General features: G+C 42.6%; 1 protein-coding gene across 9 annotated transcripts in view; it reads left to right on the top strand.

Annotated features, from left to right (window-relative positions):
* The window catches only part of KIAA1549L (KIAA1549 like), a 253,214-nt gene that overhangs the window by 127,700 nt on the left and 102,320 nt on the right, over positions 1-23,194 (top strand). For 3 of the 9 annotated variants that reach the window (XM_079104421.1, XM_079104420.1, XM_079104425.1), the window contains exons 2-4: positions 17,490-20,039; positions 20,398-21,000; positions 23,053-23,168. In XM_079104421.1, the coding sequence (XP_078960547.1) occupies positions 17,490-20,039; positions 20,398-21,000; positions 23,053-23,168 (3,269 nt within the window). The remainder of the gene's footprint in view (positions 1-17,489; positions 20,040-20,397; positions 21,001-23,052; positions 23,169-23,194) is intronic. The other 6 variants (XM_079104428.1, XM_079104427.1, XM_079104424.1 and 3 more) reach the window with 5 other exon arrangements.

The raw sequence follows: 23,194 nt of genomic DNA, 5'->3' as shown, positions 1-23,194 counted from the left end.
TTCTCCTATGTATGTTTATGGCGCCTTTGTCTAGTATGAGATAACTGTATTTATGTGGGTTTGTCTCTGTGTCTTCTGTTCTATTCCATTGGTCTTCATGCCTGCTTCAGGGCCAGTACCATGCTGTTTTTGTTACTTTAATTCTATAGTATAATTTGAGGTCTGGTATTGTGATACCTCCTGCTTCACTTTTTCACTCAGGATTGCTTTAGCTATTCTGGGTCTCTTATTTTTCCCAGTGAATTTCATAACTGCTTTTTCTAGTTTGGTGAAGAACATCATTGGAATTTTGAAGGGAATTGCATTGAATCTGTATAGCACTTTAGGTAGTATGATCATTTTGACAATATTAATTCTACCTATCCAAGAACATGGGAGGTCTTTCCATCTTCTAAGGTCCTCTTTGATTTCTTTCTTTAGCATTCTGTAGTTTTCATTGTAGAGGTCCTTCATCTTTTTGTTAATTGACTCTGAAGTTTTTTTTTTTTTGAGGTTATTGTGGATCAGATAATTTTTCTAATATCTTTTCTTAGCAGACTTGTTATAGGAGTATAGGAATGCAATTGATTTATGAGTGTTGATCTTGTATCCTTATGCTTTACTGAATTAAGTTATGAGCTCTAGAAGTCTTCTGGTGGAGTTTTTTGGGTCTTCCAAATGTAGGATTATGTCATCAGCAAACATAGATAATTTGAGCTCTTCTTTTCCTATTTGTATCCCTTTAATTTCCTTCTCTTGCCCAGTTGTTTTGGCTAGAGTTTCAAGGACCATTTGAATAGGAATGGTGAAAGTGGGCATCCTTGTCCTGTTCCTATTTTCAAAGGAAATGCCTTCAGTTATTCTCCATTCAGTATAAGGTTGACCTTGGGTTTGTTGTATATATCTTTACAATGTTGAGGTAAGTTCCTTCTATCCCTAGTTTTTGTAATGTTTTAAACATGAATGGATACTCTACTTTGTCAAATGCTTTTTCTGCATCTACTGAGACCATCATGTGATTCTTGACCTTCCATCAATTTATGTGGTGAATGACATTTATTGATTTCCATATGTTGACACAACCTTGCATCCCTGGGATGAAACCCACTTAATCATGGTTCACTATCTTTTTAATGTGTTTTTGTGTGTACTTTGCTAATATTTTATTAAGAATTTTTGCGTCTATGTTCATCAAGGATATTGGTCTAAAGTTTTCTTTCCTTGACGTGTCTTTGTCTGGTTTTGGTATCAGGGTGATACTGGCTTCACAGAATGAGTTTGGCAGTGTTCCCTACTTTTCTCTTTCATGGAATAGTTTGAGACAGATTGGTATTAGTCCTTCTTTAAAGGTTAGAATTCAGTTAAGTATCCATCCGGTTCTGGGCTTTTCTTTGTTGGAATGATTTTGATAGCTGCTGCAATTTCATTACTTGATATTGATCTACTTAAGTTTTATTCTATCCTCTTTGTTCAATTCTGTCAGGTCATATGTCTCTAGGAATTTGTCAATATCTTCAAAATTTTCTAGCTTATTGGGGTATAAATTTTCAAAATAGTTGCTGATGATCCTCTAGATTTCAGTAATGTCTGTGGTGATGTTTCCTTTTTCATCTTGGATTTTGGTAATTTGAGTTTTTTCCCTCTTACTTTTGATTAGTTAGACTAAGGGTTTATAAATTTTGTTTATACTTTCAATAAATCAACTCTTTGTTTCATTGATCTTTTGTATTTTTTTATTCTCAATTTTATTTATTTCAGCTCTGATTTAATGATTTCTTGTCTTATAGTAATTTTGGTATTGATTTGTTCTTCTTTTTCTTGGGTCTTGAGGTGTAATGTTAGATTATTTATTTGATATCTTTTTATTCTTTTAATGTATGAGCTCAATGCTATGGACTTTCCTTTTAGAACTGCCTTGATAGTATCCCAGAGATTTTTATATTTTTTTCACTATTCTCATTTACTTCTAAGAATTTTTAAAATTTCTCCCGATTTCTCCTGTTATCAAGTCATCATTCAAAAATGAATTATTTAATCTCCAGGTTTTAGAGTGATTTCTGTTTTTTATCTTTTCATTGAGTCATAATTTTATTACATTACGATCTCATAGAATGCAAGGTATTATTTTTTTTTATATTTGCTAAGATTTGTTTTGTGACCTAAAATATGATCTATTTTAAAAAAGGCTGCATGTGCTGCTGAGAGTGAATTCAGTCATTGATGGGTAAAGTATTCTATAGATGTTTGTTAGGTTCATATTATTAATTGTATTTTTTAGATCTGTAGAATTTTTATTTAGTTTATGTTTGGATGATGGATCCAGTGGTGAAAGAGGCATGGTAAAGTCACCCAATGTTATTGTATTGTGGTTTATTTTATTCTTAATATTTAGAAGGGCTTGTTTGATGTACATAGATGCTTCATTGTTTGGGGCATAAATATTGATGATCATTATATCTTATTGTGTATGATTCCTATATGCAGTATGAAGTGACCTTCTTTGCCTCTTCTGATTAATCTTGGTGTGAAGTCTATTTTATCTGATATGAGAACAGCTACCCTTGCTTGTTTACATGACCCATGTGAATGATACTTTTTTCCCATCCTTTTACTCAGTCTGTGGATGTCTTTGCCTGCAAAGTGAATCTCTTGCAGACAGCATGTTGTTGTGTCTTGTTTTATAATCCAATCTGCCAAACTATGTCTTTTGATTGAAGAGTTTACATTTAATGTTATTGAGAGGGGTTTTTAAAATTTCCTGCCATTTTGATTCATTTATAATGCTTAAATCAGACTTGATTCTCCTTTAATTGACTATTCTTCTAGTGTAATTTCTCCCTATGCTGATTTTCATTTCTTCTTCACGAAATATTTTATTGAGTATGTTTTGTAGTGCAGACTTTCTAGGTATGAATTCTTTTAGCTTCTGTTTATCATGGAAGGTTTTTATTTCATCTTCAAGCTTAATTTTGCTGGCTATAGTACTCTTGGTTGGCATCATTCATTTTCAGAGCTTGGTATATATTATTCCAAGTCTTCCTGGCTTTTAGGGCCTGGGTTGAGAAATCAGTTGAAATCTGGATTGATTTACCTCTCAATATGACTAGTTGTTTTGTTTTTCTCTTGAAGCTTTTAAAATTCTATTCTTATTGTGTATGTTAGACATTTTCATTATAATGCATCTTGGAGTGGATCTATTGCAATTTTGTGTATTTGGATTCCTATATGCTTCTTATATTTGAATTTCCATCTCATTCTTAAAGTTTGGAAATTTTTCTGCTGTTACTTCATTAAAAGGATTGTGCATTCCTTTAGCTTATATTTCAGAGCCTACCTCTATCCCAATGAATCTTAAATTTGGCCTTTTAATGTTATCCCATATTTCTTGAATATCTGTTCATGGTCTCTTCACATCTTTTCTCTATGGTCATCTTTATTTTCAAGATATATACTTTGTCTTTGGTGCCTGAAAAATCTATCTTTGAAGTGGTCTAATCTACTGGCAATTCTTTCCATTGAATATTTAATTAGGTTTATTGAGACTTTCATTTCCAAGATTTCCATTTGGTTCTTTTTCAGAATCTCTATCTCTATACTGAAGTGATCTTTCACTCCCTATATTTGCTCTCTGATGTCACTCCTTACATCTTCTTTTAGCTCATAGAATATTTTAATGACATGCTTTCTAAATTCTTTCTCTGTCATTTCCTTTACTGTGGTGTCACTTAAGTCAGTTCTTGAAGCATTATGGACTATTTGGGATGGTTCCCTTGGTTTTTCAAATTGTTTGTATGTCTACCCATTGGTATTGTTCTAACTTCTTCTTTTAAGTGAAGGACTGCTTTGTGAGCTTCTTAAGAGCCCTCTCAATTCTGCTTTTCCTTTGCTGCCTCCTTTTTGTGTTGTGAGATTGGAACTCACTGCCTAGCTCACTTCTGCCATCTTTCATAAATGACCCAACCACTCATTTTTGCATGGCTGCCTTGTATTCATTTATACATTTTTAAATTTCTTTAAAAATATTTCTATTGAATTTTAATATAAAAATTTAGCTGGACACCATGGTGCATGCCTGTAATCCCAGTGACCTGGGAGGCTGTGGCAGGAGGATTGCAAAATTAAGGCCAGCCTCTGCAACTTAGTGAAGCCTGTGTCAAAATAAAAAAATAAGAAAGGCTTGGGATGTGGCTCAGTGATAAACTGCTCCTGTACAAAAAAAAAAAAAAAAAAAAAAAAAAAAAAAAAAAAAAAAAAAGGTACTAGTTTTATAAAATGAAGTGGAGGCATTTCCATGCACTTCAAGGTCCTGAATTATTTTGATAACATTGAAATTACCTGTTTTAAATGTCATGTGGAACTCAACTGAATATACCTGACCTGGTGCCACCTTCAATAGTGGCTTCTTTTTCCTAGTTGGTTATCTGTTTAGATTTTCCATTTCTGGATTAATTTTGGTCATCAACAATATTATTAATTTCCTCTAAATGTTCAAACATTTTGCTATGGACTTGTATGTGGATTTCTCTTACAATTATTTTCATGTTTTCCTTACTGATGATTTTCTCCTTTCTCTTTCCTAAAATCTTATACTTATCTCTAGTTTTTTTCTTTAAAATTTTTTTTCTTTTAGTTGTAGATAGACACAATGCCTTTATTTTATCTATTTATTTTTATGCGGTGCTGAGGATCAAACCCAGTGCCTCACACATGCTAGGCAAGTCCTCTACCACTGAGCTACAATCCCAGCCCCTCTCGTTTTTTCCCTTAATTTGGCTTATGAATGATTTACTGTCTTACTCTTTATTTTTCCCCCAAACACTGAAAGACAGCTTTTGAATTTATTTATCCTTTTGATTGTTCTTTGTGTTATAATGTGTTGTTGCATCTTTTAAAAAAATATTTGTTTTAGTTGTCAATGGCTCTTCATTTTATGTATTTATATGTGGTGCTGAGAATCGACCCCAGTGCCTTGCAAGTGCTAGGCAAGCGCTCTACCACTGAACCACAACCCCAGCCCCTACATCTTTTATTTTTTATTAATTCCTTTTTTTTTTTTTTTGAGGAGAGAGACACATTTCCCCCTCTTTAAATATGAAAAATAGCTTCCTTTAAGAAAAATCTATTCTAAGAGGAGAACATTCCAGGCTGTCAATTGTCCTCTAGCTATAGTAACTGTTTCAACTGAATGCTGGGGAAATGTTAAGAATTCTTTGAATTAAGAAAATGTAAGGGACTTGTAGAGTACATGTATGCGTATGCATATTTTTCCACCTCTCCTTTCACCTGTTGGCATTGCAGTTAAAGCTGTAGTTAGAGTTGGGAGGAATCTTCATGGGAAACTGTTCTGTTTGTAACCTTGCTGTGTAAATCATCCCCAAAACCACATGCTTGCTTGTGGAAATAAGCAGGCTATAGGGAGAAATCTAATGCAGAAGCACAGTGAGCCTTGCGATGCTTAGAAAGCCAGATGGACTGCGCAGGCGCTCACTGGAGGGTTGCTGTTGGAGAAGAGGAATCCATTGTTAGAAATAGGAGCGATTCCACAGAAGACAGAAAAAAATTGGCCACAAACGGTTATCATCATTTAGAGAGAAGATACAACTCCAAAACCTCTTCCTGAGACATTGTGCTTCTTGATGAGAATCATAATAACTAACAGCTGACCATATACCTGGAGATGTTCCAGACACTCTGCATGAATTAAAGTCTTCAAGTTTCAAAGCAGTCTTGGGAGAGCAGTATCATTCTTATCTTGGAAAGGAGTGAACAGGCACAGAGAGGTCATGTAACTTGCCTTGTTTATCCAGCTGAAGCAAGGCAGTTGGGCGAAGAACTGAGCTGCTCTGACTCCAGACCCCACACCCTACACTGTGACACTTGACCTTCATGGAGAGGTTTATGTTTCAACATTTTTGTGATGAAGTGTTAGAGAAAGTGTTCAATAAGTAGTTGTGGAATAAGTGACCAAGACCAGGGACATTATTGGCTGTAATATTAAGCAGAAAGGGAAGGTACTCCAGAAGAGCTAAAAATAAGGAGTCATAGGAACAGTGACATCTTAATTATGGGATTAATTCTTGGAAGAGATTTACATTCAAACCTCTACCAAATGTGTGAGGACTGGTCATGCCTTTCTTCTTCTTACCAACTCTCCAAATCCCTCTTACTGCTCTTCTTTAGGTACAGAGTTTCCTGTATCCCTAAAGTCTTTCTTGCCTAATGAACTTAAATGAACTCAAGTACCTTTTGGGCCATTAACATAAAGTAGCGAAATTAATATGAAACTTTGGGAAGGTTTGCTGATAAGATTGTTCCAGTTTTAAAGATTGGTTATTGGTGGTTAATTGTATTTCTTATGATTGACTTTAAGCTTATTAATGACCCCATCAGAAAGAAGCCAGTACAGGAAGAAAGAGGAAACCTCCCAAGTACCATTGTGTTACTTTTCTTGATACAGTTAATAGTCTCCCCTAGGAGTGACCTTCCGAGTGTGTGTTGCCTCATCCAGAAGAGAAAGTCACTGTGGCTACCCTACCTGCTGAATAGGGATTGCAACGCCAAAATTAAAAGGAGATCATTATTTATCATACTGAACATTTGTAAGCAACCGGTGTCGTAACAGTTGGAGGATATTCAGCCAAATTGTAATGGCCACGTCTTAGTAGAAGTAATATGCAACCTTATCCAATATGAAAAGATGATTTTAATATAGTCTTAAAAGTTAAAAAAAAAAAAGATATGAAGTTGGATGGTACAGTGTGATCACAAGTCTATAAATTTAACAAACAAGGGCTTTCAAAGCCTGTAAGTGACATTCCCTACTGTATAAATCATGATTTTCTGGATCTGCCAGAACATGCCTATCAGGGGGACAAAGGAGGAAGAATGGGACTCCTCTTTTCCTCCTGCTTTTCTGTCTTTTCTAAATTTTCTGCGATGATCATATAAATCCAGGTTTACAGAGTTGAAAGTGAAATTGTATTACTAATGGGACAATACTAATTGTATTGTCTAATGGGAAGGTGGGATCATCTTTATTTCTAAACCTGTTTCACAAAAAGGATTTGAAAGCAACAAACTTTTCATAAAGGAAGATAGCTGCGAAAGAGCTTTGAAAGTTAAAATGCTTCTTCTGTCCGTGCCATGCACAGAACCCTCTTTGCTGGCATAGCTTCAAGGAATGGCAATTGGATTCTATTAACTGGTGCATTTTGTTTTAAAGAGCCCCAAGAGGAATCATCTTCAGCAAGAGCATCTCAGGCGCCTAACTTCAGAACTTGCCAGGGTTTGATGCATAAGTGGGTGTTGGGTGTGGGATGGAAACTTCAGCATAGCGATGGCTTTTAATCCATCTCTTTTGACCTTCTGGGAATCCAAGCCTGACAGGTCCCTGTGCTTTAGAGCTGTGCTCAGTAATGTTTGCCTAAGAGAGACACATCATCCAACTCAGAAGGAAGAGGCAGCCACGTGTGGGATCCATCTGTGGAGGTCACTTTGGGGGCGTGATGCAACCCCCAGACCTGCACACGGAGGAAAACTTGCTTCTTGCCATGTGTTGCAGAGAGCCTTGGAGCTGGAGTCAAGGGGCCCGAGTCTTGCTTGGCTGTAGTGTGACTATCAAGCCTGCACTTGATCTCTCTGAGCCCCAGTTTCCTCACCTGTAAAATGGGGATGATACTCTTTATGCTCTGTTTCACAGGTACTGTGAAGGACCAGATGATGGATATGAAACTATTCTGCAAACTTTAATTCTGTACAGATGTGAGGGATTCTGAAAATGCAAGATTTGCAGGCATTTCTGAGTTGTGACTAGCATCCAGGTCCTCCAAGGAAGCCTGAGTACATTCATGCCTATCCTGGGCTGAACAAATAAGGATAATAATACCAATAATAGCTAACATTTTTTTGAGCACTGTGTTCCAGATACTGTTTTCAGGACAAATATCCTCTCATTTTAAACCTTTAAAAGACTTCATGAGGTAGGTACTTTTATCATTCCCATTTTATAGATAAGGAAACTAAGGCACAGAGGGGTTAAGTAACTTATCTAAGATCACACTGATTTAGCAATTTGAGGAGAAGATTTGGATTCAGGCAGCCCGACTCTAGGGCCCAGTGGGCACATACAGATTTTTTTCCCCCCTCTGACACATAAGAAAGAGAGGTTTGGCATAGATGCTACCATTCATTACTTGATTGCCTTAGTTTCCTATGTGAAAGAACTGTAGTGACTAGATGTGGTTTCTTAGTGTCGTGCTATGGAAACCTGTTGGCAGGCTGTGGACCATCTCATGACTGGTTGGAAACAGCCCTGCTTGCACCTGGGCTGGCCTGGCAAGACTCCCTTTCCCTTAATGTCTCCAGCAGTCAAAGGAAGGAACAGCGCTGATTGGGAAAGGACTGTGATCGTGGTTGAATGGTTCTGAGCCAACCAGCAAGCCGTCCAGGACAGCACCGAACCTGAACAAAGCTCCTGAAGTAGCAGACTCGGGGGGGCTTTGGAAAGTGGGTGGGTCTGGGATTAAAAACAGCCACAAGCTGGGCACTGATATAGCACAGGGGCTGAGGAAGAGAGGCTGGAGCGGAGGGAACAGCAACAGAGGAGCCCGATGGACTTGGTGCCTTTTTAAGGTTCAAGTTCTGCTTACCACATACTCGCCGAGAAAATTCGAGCATGGCAACATCATAGCCAGGGTCCGTGACTTGTGTCCAAGTACAGAGGACGATGAAGTAGCAGCGCCAGGATGCTGGGGAAGACAGGCACCGGAAGCATCTGTCCCTCTGCGTCTGGGTGGTACCATGCTGGGCTCTGGGGTCTGGGAGCCTAGGGAGGTAGTTTGCCTGGTTTTTGACACCAGTCAATGACAGGCTCTGTGTGTCCAAACCTGGCCCAGCACATTCTCAACTCTTCCGTCACGTTTCTCCTTGGTAATGAACGACTTCCTGACGGTTCTAGTTCAAGGCCAAGTTCAGCGTTCTTGGGACTCTTTGCAAACTTGCTCAACTCACAGAAACGTTGGGCACTGAACCTGCGCCTGCTTGCTTCTGCCCACTGACCCCGTTTTGTGCAAGTTATTTTTAAATCTGATGTTCTTATGTGAGTGACTGTCACTTCCTAGAAGATTTGAGAAGGACGATTTTATTTAAACCTGGTTTGAACAAGCTTCTTTTAAAATGCACGTGTATAAATCGTCAAATCGGGTTTTATAGCACCACCTGCTCTTGTTCCCTTGAGATGGGAAAAGACGGCTCATTTTAACTTTTCAGCGTTCTGAGGGTCTTCATCTTGCTTGCTTCTGTTCTTATTTCTAACATAAATCCATCTCTCCTCTTCATCTTTCCTAATCCACATCACTCTAAGAAGAAAAAAGCCATGGTTTTGCGGGGAGGGATGAGAGGAGATTAGGGAGTCCGTGGGAGTTTGTTGGGGAAAAAAAAAAAACAAAAAAACAACAAGAATTTGGTATTTGAGCTAGAATAGCTTGATTTTTTTTTTTCCCCTTAAAAATTGGGATTTTTGACTTAAGAGTTTTCAGCCTGTTTTCAAAGCTCTATCCTAACGTGGTTTGCTGCTGTGGCCTTATTTCTGCTCTTGCAGAGTCCTGTGTTCTATTCAGATAACTTCTCTGTGAGTCCCAGGCACTGTATTAAACTTCTCATTTCACAGCCCATTCCCTGAGACACTCCACACAAACTTGGGCTTCTTTTTGACTGTCTGGATGGCAACCTCTCGCCATCCTTCTTGCTGCTTTTCAAGCCGGTATTTTGTCCTCTCTCTCTTCTTCCTACACTCCTGCTTCACCATACAACCTTCCATAGCTCCCTGCTTCCTACCTGTGTTAGTTTTCTATTGCTTTGTAATATTTTACCACAAACTTTTGAGACTTAACCTTTCTTGATTATCTCATATCTTTCCATGGGTCAGGAGATTGGGGCCTCTTTTCCTGAGTCCTCTGCACAGGGTCTCAGGCTATAGGCATGGAGCCACTTTGTCATGTAGAGGCATAGCTGGGGAAAATCCACTTTCAGGCAGATCGTTGGCAGAATTTATTTGCTGTGGCTGCCATGCGGAAGGGCCAGCTTCTGTCTCTCAGCTCCACAGGGCTGTGCCTGGTTCCTGGAGACTGCCGTGGCTCCTCCAGGCCACCCACAGTTCTTTTCCATGTGGACCTTTGCAATATGGCCTCTTTCTTCATCAAGTCGTCAAGGAGGGCGAGTCTGCTAGCAAGTCCAGAGGACAGAATCCCGAGTCGCATCCCAGCACCCTCACCACATTCTACGGGTTAAAAGCAAACCACAGGTTCTGCTCACACTCAAGTAGAAGGATCACCAAAGCTGTGACCATCAGGGGTCCCGGGGGCCACTGAGGGTGCCTGACACACCCCGCATGCCCGACTCCCATTGGCCTCTCCCGCTGTCCTGTGATAAGCTCTCTGTAGCTGGTCTTTGCCCAGCACTCCAAATTTATTTTCCCCTTCTTCAGCAACACCCCCTAGCTTTCATTTTCCCCTTGAAATGTTTCTGTTCTTATACTCTTCATGATCCAACTTTAATACATACAGATAGATAATTCACTTAATTATCATAGATATGAGTGTAAAATCTTATGTGTAAGAATTATTTTCCATTGAAATTAAGGGTCCTGTATCTTTTGACTTCTGATTCCTTTTGAGACTGATTGAAGGTATAGCGTGTCCCTAACGTGTCAAAAGTGAGGGGCGACATGACCCCCTGTGCATTAACTTCACTTACTGTATTTCTGTACCACAACCCCCTGCCCTTGGTGTTGAAAACCAACCATCTTGTTATGCTCGTGGTTTGGGGACTTCAGACAGGGCAATGGGGACAGCTTGTCTTTGCTTCATGATGTCTGGGTCTTCAGGTGGGAAGACTTGAACAGCAGGCATGATTGAGACAGCTGGGAGTAGAATGATCGAGAAGCTCCATTCTCCAGCCAGTGTCTGGGCTGGGGTGCCAGGGAGGCATGACTCAGCTGGACTGTGGTCGACGTGGTTTGAATGGCCTCTGCTGGGGCGTGGGCTGTGCGCGGAGTGGCATCCAGGTTCCAGGAGTGAGCACAAGGCAGTGGTCCAGGCCCCCAGCTACAGCTGCATGGCCCTTTGTGACGTCAGGTGGCATCATGCCTGCCACGTTCTGGCTGAACAAACTCAAGCCCACTCAAATTCAAGGAGCGGGGACAAAGTCTCCCCCTCTGAGTGGGAGGAATAAAGGAGAATCTGAGCTATTTAAAAAAAAAAAGTCATCACATGTATAAATACAAACATAAGGAATACTAGAATCCTTAATTCTGAGGATCAAAAGGGACCATAATGGATTGTCTATTTTCATCTCCTACCCAGGGCTCAACCCTTCTTTACAACCTTCCTGTCATCTCATGCCTGGGACATTGCAGGTGACTTGTGACTCCTGTCATCCACCCTTGCCCCTAGCCAGTCAGCTTTTCACTCCACAGACAAAATGATTCATCCAACATACAATTTTGCTCCTGAACATCATCTTCCCTCACCCTCTTCATCAAACTAAAATCTGCAGTGCTTCAGTGGTCTGGCCAACACCTACCTCTGCAACCTTATCTTATGCCCACCTTGCTCTGCCCAATCTAGCTGTGGCTACCTTCTTTTAGTTCCTCGTCCTTGTGCTTTTACCTGCCACAGGGCCTTTGCATTTGCTTATTCCTCTACATGGAATTCTTTCCTCTATCCTCTTTGCTTAATTAGCCTCTAATCATTCTTTGGATCTTGATAGTCACTTCCTCAGTGATGTGCTTCCTCACTTCCTTGATCAAGTTCCATTGCTTGCTCTTAAGGACAATGCATCTTTCATCTATTGTTTTTACATTTGTGAGAATGTGTGCTTTACATCCATATCTCCCTGAGAGCTGTGAGTTCTATGAAGCCAGAGACTATGTATGTTTTTTTCTTTAAACCATTACTTAACTCGGTGTCTGTCATATGGCAGACATTTACAGATGGACAGAAGAGGAGGGCAGGAAGGAAGGAAGGTGGAAATGAGTCAATCTAAAACATGTACCTTTGGGTGCTTCTAGTGGTGAGAACTCACTTACTTGCAGCCAGCTAATTCCATTTTCCATAGTTTTAATAATTGGAGAAATCTTTTATTATTGGGCATAATCTCTCCTTGTGCCTTCTTCCCCCTGACCCTAATTCAGTTCCTGGAGTGCTAGCTTACACACTCAACCCCTTTCTGCATGGTGTAGACAGATTTGGATCCTCTTCAATCAACCTTATTAAGGATCTTTACTGTCAGAATATTCTCACTGTGCAGAAGGGTAAACAGACTCTCCAGGGTCAGTGTCAGGTACACACATTTGTCAATGTGTCTTTGAAGGCCCTGGTTTTCCCTTTAAAAAGTCATGTGACTGTTCTCTCCTACTCAAGATAATATTTCTCTTCATAAATAAGATTTTCCAATAAATAGATATTCCAATAAAATGAATACTTCAGCACATTGTGCATTGCCAGTCGAGAAGCCTTGTGTACCTTAGGAATCTTACTCCTGTCTGAGAATCCAGACCCCTCTTTAAAAATTGGCTCCTCTTTATGATGTAAAACATCTTCCAAAGGACTTAAAATCAGCATACTACAGTGATACAGCCACGTGAATGTTTATAGCAGCTCAATTCACAATAGCTAAACTATGGAACTAACCTAGGTGCCCTTCAACAGATGACTGGATAAAGAAAATGTGGTTTATATACACAATGGAATATTACTCAGCCTTAAAGGAGAATGAAATTATGGCATCTGCTGGTAAATGGATGGAACTGGAGAACACCGTGCTAAGTGAAATAAGCCAGTCCCCCCAACCCAAAGGCCGAATGTTCTCTCTGTGCTAACCCACAACGAAAGAGGGAAGGGAAGGGAAGAATAGAAGTTCATTGAATTAGACAAAGGGAAATGAAGGGAAGGGAAGGGGGGATGGGACTAGGAAAGACAGTGGAATGAATCAGATATCACTTTCCTGTGCTCATAGATGGCTACATGACCAGTGTAACTCCACATCATGTACAACCACAATAATGGGATCAAAGTTGTTATGGGTTGTACTCTGTGTATCTATAATATGTCAAAACATACCCTTGTATATTGAAAAACAGCCAAAAGGGCAGTGGGGGGATGGAAAGGGGGGGTACTAGTGGGTACAAGTGTCTTAATGTCTTAAATGCCATACTCAGAGCAGCGCCAGGCATACTGTGAACAGTACAGAGAACCATCGACTTGATCCTCTGGTAAATCGACTAATTTTTTAAAATGCAGCCTCTGACAGTGGCTGTCTCTGGAGTGGAGAAAGAGGGAAGGCACCAGAGGGAGGCCAGGATGAGGGTTCTAGAAACACTGGCTTTATTTTTAAACTGGGTAATGGGTAAATGAGTATTCCTTTCATTATTTATTGTTTATTCCTATAAGTATTATAGATATAGATATTATTTTCCAAGTATATTTTTCTAGTTTGAGTGAAAAAATTTTTAATGCAGACTAAAATTTTGTCATTGCCTTTCTAGGCTGTTCCTCTTCTAGTTCATATGAACTCTGGTCAGCTCTCCTACAGGGAACATAGCTACTCTTAAAAGGAAAGACCTGTTCTTGTCTAGGGAATTTTTAAAAATCAAGACAAGCCTTCATGTTTAATCCTAATCCATGTCTTCCATTACCAGTGATTTTAGTCAGATGATATGTCTTTGAAGCAAGTTTCTCTGAAATTCTTGATGCCAATTTTTCTTCTGAATTTGGTGTCATTTGCTAATTCAACAAACAGTCTTCCCCTTGGCTTTATGTACATCTTTTAAAAGTCTGTACACTCTGAAGTCAAATGTGTTTGAGAAATACCTTAAATATATATCAGGAGTCAAATATGTTTGAGAAATATTGGCTAAATAGATTTTAATTTAACAAATATCTATTGATGTTTTACTATACATCAGGCACTCTGAGTGATTTAGCTATGGAACTTTTCTTAGTCTTTATTTAAATGTTGATGTACATAGGAATATACATACATAAAGTTCCATATCCACTCTGGAACCAGTTCCTAAATAGGCTAATGTAAATTAGGTTGTGCTTCAATAATAAAAAATACTCCACTTACGATGACAGCAAAAGCTAATTTCTTGTTCGTGTTGCCTGCTCGTCCTTTGTCAGAGAGGGCCTTTGCTTATCATAGTCCCCAAGGGACCCAGTCTGGCAGATCAGCAATCATGTTTAACACTTCTAGTTTCTTCCTCTTCCTCCATTTTTAAAAATTCAGCAACAACGTGTAGAAGTATAATATTTCTAGGCTTTTATAGTTTTTTTTCTTTTCTACAGAAAAAGTGAGGATCTTCCTCCAGCATTTAAATGCCCTAGCCCAGAAGTGATGCTTGCCATTTCCTCCCACACCTCATTGGCCAGAACCAATCACATGGCCTCATCCAACCCCAACGGTAGCTGCGAAGTTTAGTCATGAAACTTCACAACTTCACATGCTCAGAAGGGGAAGACAGAAATAGATAGTGAACAGCATCCGTGATTCTCACAGGGGAGGGTAGCATACGACTTCTCAAAATTTCCTGTAGAAACTTTTCCTCACAGGGCATTTGAAAGAGAGTTTCCATGAGAGCTATCTTGGGGAATACTGGATTCTGATTGGGACAACAGCAGAATCTACTAGAAGCAAATCCACTAGAGACCATTTTTCTTCACTTTGCTTATAGGATTTTTTATCAGCCTTCTTTGGTTGTGGTCACTCAGTTAGATACAAATCACTCTCATATGGCAACACACATTCTTCCATCCTGTTGGCAAGATTTTTGTGAGTGATTTTGTGAGCCCTCCTACTGAAAGCAAAAGCTACTTGGCTTACAGCATACTTTTTGAGTTACAAGACTATTTATTTGAAACAAGATAAATTCATTTTGACTCTTGAGTCCATGAATCGAACCCATGGTTGAATCTATTTCAATGAAAGTACAAAAGAAGAAATCATGTATATATTGGAACCGACATTCAAATAATAAAAAGGGACTAAAAAGCGTAAGTGGAAAATGTAGAACAACCTTATAGGGATTCTATATTCACCCGTGTATCCAGATTGCATGCAAAGTGTGAAGCTGAAGCTACCTAGGAAATACGTAACACGAACTGGAAGGATGGAAGTGTGAAAGCTGTATCCACCTTCAGTGTGACATTGCAACTCACTGCGGGTAAATGGCTCCTTGGTCTGCATGTGGTAACGTAGAAGCACATCCACTGCAAACTATGAAGCAGTTCCCAAGGTTTGAAGCATCTGAAGGCAATACTGTGTAGACTTTGGTGTCCTGAAGCTACATACATCTCGCCATTGATTTTGTTTAAGGCGAGGTTTGCCTAGCCGAGGCCAGAGGGAGCTTTGTACTCTGAAGGTAGGAGTCCTGATGATTCTGATCTGGTCATAAGGAGCCAGTCAGACTGAGTGGGGCTTATGAGATGGCTTGCCCAGAGGGCTTGGTATTGCTTATAGACAGGATCATCAAATCCATTAAAGATGGTTGTAGTATTGGCTTACACCCCAGCATGTTCTAAAAATGACTTGAGGACCATTTCTTGGCATCTGTAAAGTCCAAGCATGGGAGATTTTAAAAACAAGAAAACAAAGAATCAGGAAAAATTTTTTCATGTGTTCACTAATTCAGAGTGAAAGATACCCCTTCCTTTCCCAAGCCTTACAAAAGGCAACAGAAAAGACCATTTCAAGGAACTGTTACTACTTAGCTTTTGTGACTGCAGAAAATGTTGCTTATTCTACAGACTCCAATAGAATAAGACTTGAGCTTTAGTTGTTTGCTGTTCTGGTTGGCAGAATGCCATGGGGTGAGTGGAGAATAGGAACCAGCCTGAGAAAAGCGGTGTGCAGAGGAAGCCCCGCGCAGGAGGGAGGAGCTGCTGCATCCAGACCTGCTTTTGTCCGTGATCAGTTATGTGGCTTCTGGCAAAGGGTGTCCCTTGTCTGGACCACAGTGTCCTCTTTCATTGAACACACAAACATAGGGCGCACAGCCTGTGACAACAGCTTATTTGTACTGTGCTTCTCTGTTTGGAAAGTCTATCCTTCCACCCCTATGATCATTTCATCTGCTGCTCACCACAGCTCAGTGGGTAGTTAGGATGTGCTCCCCTGGCCCCATGTGACGATCGCGCAGACGCTCACGTGCAGCTCCAGGGGGCTGAGGATATGAGCAGACCCAGAGTTTCTGACTTCACCTCTTGGCGTAATTGTTTCTATCAAATAGCCCATGTAGAAAGTTCTGGAAGAATCTTTTCTAAATATTTAATTAAGGTCATTTAGCTACTCTGCACCACCGCTCTGAGGAACTGTGGAAAGAGGCATCAGACAGGATGGGTGAAGTTCTCAGCTTCCTGACGATTTCATCTCCTCCCCTCCTGGGGAGCTCCCCCTCCTCTGCCCATGGTTTCGCACGTGAGTTCTGACAGCTCTGGTCCCTGCAGGTGCTCGTAGTGACACCCGGCCTTGTGAGAGGTATCTCCCATCCTAGGTTGGATGTGAGTCATTTTTCTTTCTGAAACAGCCTAATCTGAAAGAAATCTCCTTTGCTACTTGACACGGCATGAATGATAGCATCAGGAATCCTTTTAAACCCAAGAAGAGAAATACACTTCACTGGATGAGCCTTCGTTTCTAACAGGCCACCTCAGATATTTCAGCTGGGATTCCTTAGGGACCTAAAAGAAGATTCATGCTCGGATGCACGGTCCTTCTTTAGGAGGCTTACTCTTGGTGTCATTGGGCATGGCAGACAGCTACTTTTTTATTTGATTTCCTTAGTTGTGAGTTTTACAGTTCAAACCTCATAGGTGGTACAAGGTATTTTTTTTAAAATGTTTTTATTATTCTTCAATAATATCTTCTTGCTTTCTTTGTTCAGGGAGAGACATTGCTTTGAGAGTTATCCCAAGTTGTCCTTACTGGCTGCACGTAATAAAACTTTCCTCACTCTTTAAAAAAATGTTTTTATTGGTGCATTATAGCTACACCTAATAGCAGGGTTCCTCTTGACATAATCACACATGCATGGAATCTTATTTTTTCCCAGTACCTCCTTCCTCCTTCCTCTTTCTTGTGTCCTGTTACCCCTCATCTAGATGGCTTTTCCCCCATCTATTTATTGTTTGGTACTTTCAAGGTATAAATAAAGGTAGAACTTTTAAAAATACATGAGTATCTTCCACATTTTTGCCTAAATATCCCTTCATCAAAGAGTGCTAAATCTTAGGTAGTACATACATCAAGTAAAAAAAAAAAAAAAAAAAAAAAAAAAAAAGAGTGCTTCTCACCAGCCCCTCCCTATGGATATCTGTAATGATTTAACTGGTTGCTGGAATTGTTTCAAGCATCTTCTATGATGGGCTCAAGCTCTGTGACCGGAAAGGGCCTGACTTGCCCGCTCCAGCACCTTCCTGATTCCAATGCCTTACTGTGAATACTTTGTTTCCCAGGAACAGATAATCTGCAGATCCACGTCACCCCAACCCCGGAGTCATTTTCTCATGGGAAGTTGTTACCAATTTCACCAACATGGCCTTTCTCAGAAGTCAAGTCTTCCTTGGCAGTGGACAGAATCAAGAATGTGCTGGAACAGTCCCCTGACAACACGAGCTTGCTACAGTTAGCCCAGACACCTCCACCCAGGGCACACCGCAGGACCAGGGCTCACGTGGACTTCTCTTCTTCCCTTTACCAAGGAAGCGGACAGAGCGCCTCCCTAGAGCCTTCTAAGGATTCCAGCGAGTCCCTGGTCCAACCGAGGCCTCCAGGGGGAAGAGAAGCAGCGGACGTGTCAGGTTTGCCTCACGCCCGCATGCTTCCCCCGTGGTCCACAGTCCCATCAGCGACCTTGAGTGCCGTCTCCCCATCTCAGCCGCGGGTAGGGACTCCTTCCCTTCCAGAGCATCCCCTGAGATCAGGTGTGCTCCCACTTCTTCCTCCACCTTCATCCTCTCCATTGACCCCTGACTCACCTCATTCCATCACCCCCTCTAAGCCAGCAGAACAGTCCACCCATGTGCCTTCGTTCACCTCAATAGCTCCACCTGACTCCTCAGCTCGGATGGTAGCTGATGCCCTAAACCCAGTTTTTGACAAAATGAGCCACACTCCATCCCAAAATGACCAGGGTTTCATAGGTGTCCCTCATCTAGGTGTTTCTGGATCCTCAGCAGAGCAGTACTCTGAGCTGTCCCCAACAGAGGGTCCCTGGTCTACAGGCTCGCCCACACCTGGGGGTTTGAGCTCCATGGCAGAATTGGCCCATCTGCCTCCTACTTCCCTAGCACCTAGAGGTCTTCCTCAGCTTCCAGGTGAGACCCCCTCATGGTCCATGTTGGAAGTGGCTTCAAGTCCTGCATCCACCCACCCAGTCCACACTGCGGGGGTTAAAAGAGCACACAATGGGGTGTCTTTGCCAACTTTTAAGAGCACGGCAGCAGCGACTCAGGAGGCTGAGCTTTCATTTGTTCGGACTACAGAATCAGTGACCGTAGAAATGACCAGCAGAAAGCTAGCCCCTGCTACTACTGCAAATGACTCTGCTAACCCACCGCATTTGTCAGCAGATCCAGAGAATTCCAGAAGGCCTGCCCTTTCAACTGAACACACATCTTTGGTGTCTGCTCTGCTGCCTTTTACTACACTGGGTCAAGGGCAAGCCATCTTTTCTGGGGCAGTTCCTGCATCACCATCAAATGGGAAAGGCCACCTTCCCTCCACGGTGACTGTCCTTCAGCCTGCAGAGGAGCACACCTCTCCGTCCCTTGTACCGGAAATGCCCACACCTCGAGAAGACAGCAGTGATGGATCCGCAGCCACAGACTTCCTCCTCTCAAGCAAACTTCCTAATCTTCTCTCCACAACTTGGACATTTCCCTGGCAGAAAGAGGTCAGCGTGACAGCCTTTTTAGGGAAAAAAGAAAGGACAAATGTGATGGTTCCTTTCCAGGCTCTTCCAAGTAAAGAAGTTTTGAATCTTCACACTGTAAATGGATTCAGCTCTGACTTTAGTACTGCTCCTATTTCATCTCCTGTCATTACAACATCAGGAACAAACCTCCTTCCTTCAGGATCACCTCCAGCTTCCATGCCCACCATTCAAACCACCCATGTGGTTTTCCCATCTCCTGGCTTTTCCAGCACCAAGCTGGAGACTGACACAGCTGCCGTGGGCCATTCTGAATTGCCAGTTTCTGCTTCCAAACAGGTGATAGCATCTCCCTCCTCCACTGATGTCGATGATTTCTCAACAATGGGAGACATGAAAAAGCCAACAACCACAGATGTTTTCTGGAGTTCTTTTTCAGCAGAAACAGGAACCCTTTCCAGAGAATCAACAATATCTGGCTTGCAACAGCAAACAAGTTACGATCCAAATGGCCACACAATTAACTCTGCAAGTTGGGAAATTCATTCAGCTTCCACTTCTCTTCCCAGTGGTTTAACTTCAGCTGCCAATGCAGTAAAATCTCAGAACATCAAAGGTACTGCTGAGCATTCAGTGGCTTCAGAGGGCTCTCATATCCAGGATCTGGTCCTTGGGACAGACACCAACCAGCCTGTGCAGCAGTCAGATGTAACCTTGGCTGGAAATCATACTGACCTCTGGCCCACAAGCCATAACAACCACCCCAGAGACTTCCAAACAGCCAAGGTTGAATATTATCCATCCACAAGTCAACATTCTGCCCAGTCAAGCCATCCTTTTTGGCTGACCTGGCCACGTCGATCTTCTTCAACTAGCTTGCAGGACATGCTTTCAGATGGAACGGATACAGGGTCCCAAATTCCCAGTGACATCTATCCATCACCAAGAATAAATGCTTCCACATCATTCCAGAGCAATCTTGGCTATCACTCAGCTGCTGAATCTCCTTCTGTATCAACCAGTGCCTTTCCCAGGACCCCCTCCAAAGTGCTACAAGCTTCTCAGCACCCCAAGAAATGGACAGGTGCAACCACTAATGCAGGTAGTTTGTTTCCTGATACCCAAAAACCAGGTATGACTGCTTTCAGGGCCAAAGCATCTTCAAGCTCAACACAGATACCCAGCTTTGCTCTGAAGGCGCATACCCTCCCCTTCAGTAGTGAGAATTAGCAGCCCAAGTAGGCATGTAGTTGATCTCATTTTTTGAGAGTGTTCAGAATCTGTGCCCTTATTATCAACCATGGCTTGGCTGTAAATGGCATTCTCATTATGGTTAATTACCTTAATGAACCTAAGTTGTTTTGCCTGCCAGCCCAGAGACCTGACTCTTCTCACCCCAGCTAATCCATAGGTTACATCCATTCATCATCAGAACAAGTGACATGTCTGTTCTGGGCCAGTGACAAGCCTTGCCTCTTCTCTCTTTACAGTGGACTCCTCGGTGTCATCCAAGGTAGGACCAACAGCAGCGGCGGCAGCGGCAGCCACGTTGTTTCTGAGGAAATCAAGTCCACCGGCGCTGTCTGCAGCTCTGGTTGCTAAGGGCACTGGCAGCAGTGGCTTAGCCAAGAGCAGTTCAACCACTGCTCTAGCTAAAAATGTCACCAACAAGGCAGCATCTGGCTCAAAGGCAACAGCAGGGGCAGTCCATACGGCCTTCCCGTTCACGCCAACCTACATGTTTGCCAGAACAGCACACACCATGAGCACACACACAGCCATGCCAGGGAACACGGGCGCTGCCTCTGGCCTATTGTCCACAACACACCTCCCCAGGAAACCACAAGCCATGCACACCGGCCTCCCAAACCCCACCAAGCCAGAGACGCCAAGAGCATCCACCCCTCGCCCGCTGACGGTCACCGCAGCGTTGACATCCATGACCGCCTCAGTAAAGGCCACCCGGTTGCCACCTTTGCAAGCAGAAAACACGGATGCTTCTCTTCCTGCTTCATCGACTGCAGTGGTCACAACTGGCAAAATGGTGTCCAACCTGGAATGTCAGATGTCTGATAAACTCCTGGTGAAGACAGGTGAGAGGCCCCTGTCCTTCCAGTTGGACTTGAAAGCCACAGCCTGGTGTCAGAGATGTAGCAGAATGATTCCTCTTTGAGATCAGTGTTTCTCATTCAGGGGTGACCTTGCCCTCCCTCCCATAGGAGACATTTGGCCATGTCTGGAGACGTTTTCAGTTGTCACACTTTGGGGAGGGGGTGCTACTGGGATCTAGTGGGATAAGGACCTGGGATACTGCTAAATATCCCACAATGCATTGGATAGCCTCTGACAACAAAGAATAGTCCAGCCTCAAATATCAGTATGCTGAGTTGAGAAACCTTGACCTTCAACAAGTGTCAAAGGAGGGGAGGAGCATGAGGTGACATGGATTCTAGTCCTAGGATCAGTCCTGTCATTAGAGGCCCCTGGGAAATGACAGTACTTCCCGTGGGCCTGACAATGCCAACATGCATCGTGTTTTGCCTGCAGAGCAAACCGGCGATGTCTTGCATGAATAAATAATGTGATTTGTTTAATAAAAGTGCTGCAGAATTCAGAAACTCTTTTTATCATGTTTCCTTAATCAGCAGATACAAAAAGCACAGCTACGGTTCACAAGGTGGGAGCCCGGAATTTATTTTTCGTGTTCAAGGGTTTCGTTTCAAGAGTTTCTTGAAAAAGCTGTGCAGGCAGCACTAGAACTGTGAGCAAACCCGGATGCCGTCTTTTTAGCCCCACTTCCCGGTGGCAGCAGAGCAGGCCTAGAATGCATAGGGTGCTTTTAATAGTGCAGTAGTGTCTGCTATAAAAAGCATTAGACAAATTATTTGAGAGAGCATGCCAATGTTGAATGCTCGCATCCCGCCTTCCTCCTCACCCCACAAAGAATTAAATGAAATTATATCTTGAGACTTAGCCTTTTCTAAAATGGGAATTGTGATACTAGGCAGAGCAGAAAGTACAGTATCTTCTTAAGAAATGATCCCATCTGGTTTTCCGCTCCCCCTCCCCACTCTCTGCAGACCCACGCCTTCTCCTCTGAGGGGCAGCCCCCCCCATGCAGAAACATCCTCTCCTCTCTCTTCTTCCCCTCCCCGCCACCCCAGCGACATCTAATCCGCCACCAGCTCCTTTCAGTTCTCCCTCCTGAAAACCCCGTCTCTCATCCTGGTTCACACCACCACTTCCTCAGTTCACACTGTCACCCTCGCTCACCTAAATTTCTGCAACACCAACCACATTTATCTCTCTGCCTACAGAACCCCACCCTCCAATCTGCTTTGGAGTTTGCAGTCGAGGGAACCTTCTAAAATGTGTTCCTTTGCTTAAAACTCCTCATTTCCTGTTGCCTCAGGACCAAGCCTAAACTTACACGCTGAAGTATTTCACTTCTGTCCCCTGCACCTTTACACTTGGCATTTCCTCTGCTGGCAGTGGGTGGCGGCAGTCCCTTCCCTTACCTAGCACACTCCTATGACCCTTTGGGACTCAGCAGAAGCGTCAATTCCCCTGGAAACCTCCCCTGATCCCAGCCTCTTGTTCAACTTAGGGCTGGATGCTCCTCTCAGAAGCTCTGACAGCATCCTGGGCTTCCCTTCCTATAGCTCATGTCACAAGCAATCACACATGCCTCTTCCCCATCCTGTGTCCCTGTCCTGCCTCTGTCCTGCTTGTGAGGTGGGGCTCACCTCCCAGTTTCAGGGTTGCTTGGGGCTGCAGCATGCAGCTCAGGGCCTGCACCAGGTAGGCTGTGAGTGGATGCTGTTGCAGGAATTTCATTGCATGCAGCCCCCCTGGGGTAGGCCCTGGAGAGCCTGGCTTTCAAGGTCAGAGGCAAAACATGTCAGAAATGAAGTGCAACTAGTATAATCTTTGTCCATCAGGACCACACAAAGGGCTAAGACCTTCTTTCCTTAGAACTTTAGCAGGACCAACGAAGCCTCTGTCCCAGCCAGTCCCCTCATTGGTGGGCTTTTGTTTATCAGCTTTGCTCAGTATTTGTAGGAGAGGGTGCCCAGAGGAAGGGAGGGCATGTTCATTATGAGGTTTGGACCTCACTCTCATTACCTGCTTGTTTTACCCCACAGTTCTCTTTCTAACCCAGAGGAGAGGGCAGAGCATTGAGTCCTTGAAGCTCAATGTAGCCAGAGGGCTCACGCAGGCATTGCGGAAGGCTTTCCACCAGAACGACGTCTCTGCTCACGTAAGCGCCTTGCTTTGCACCCAGCT

Source organism: Sciurus vulgaris (genome assembly GCF_902686455.1).
Source record: "Sciurus vulgaris genome assembly, chromosome: 11".
NCBI classification, from domain to species: Eukaryota; Metazoa; Chordata; class Mammalia; order Rodentia; family Sciuridae; genus Sciurus; species Sciurus vulgaris.
Note: the sequence above shows the minus strand (reverse complement) of the source record. Positions and strands in the feature narration are given on the sequence as shown.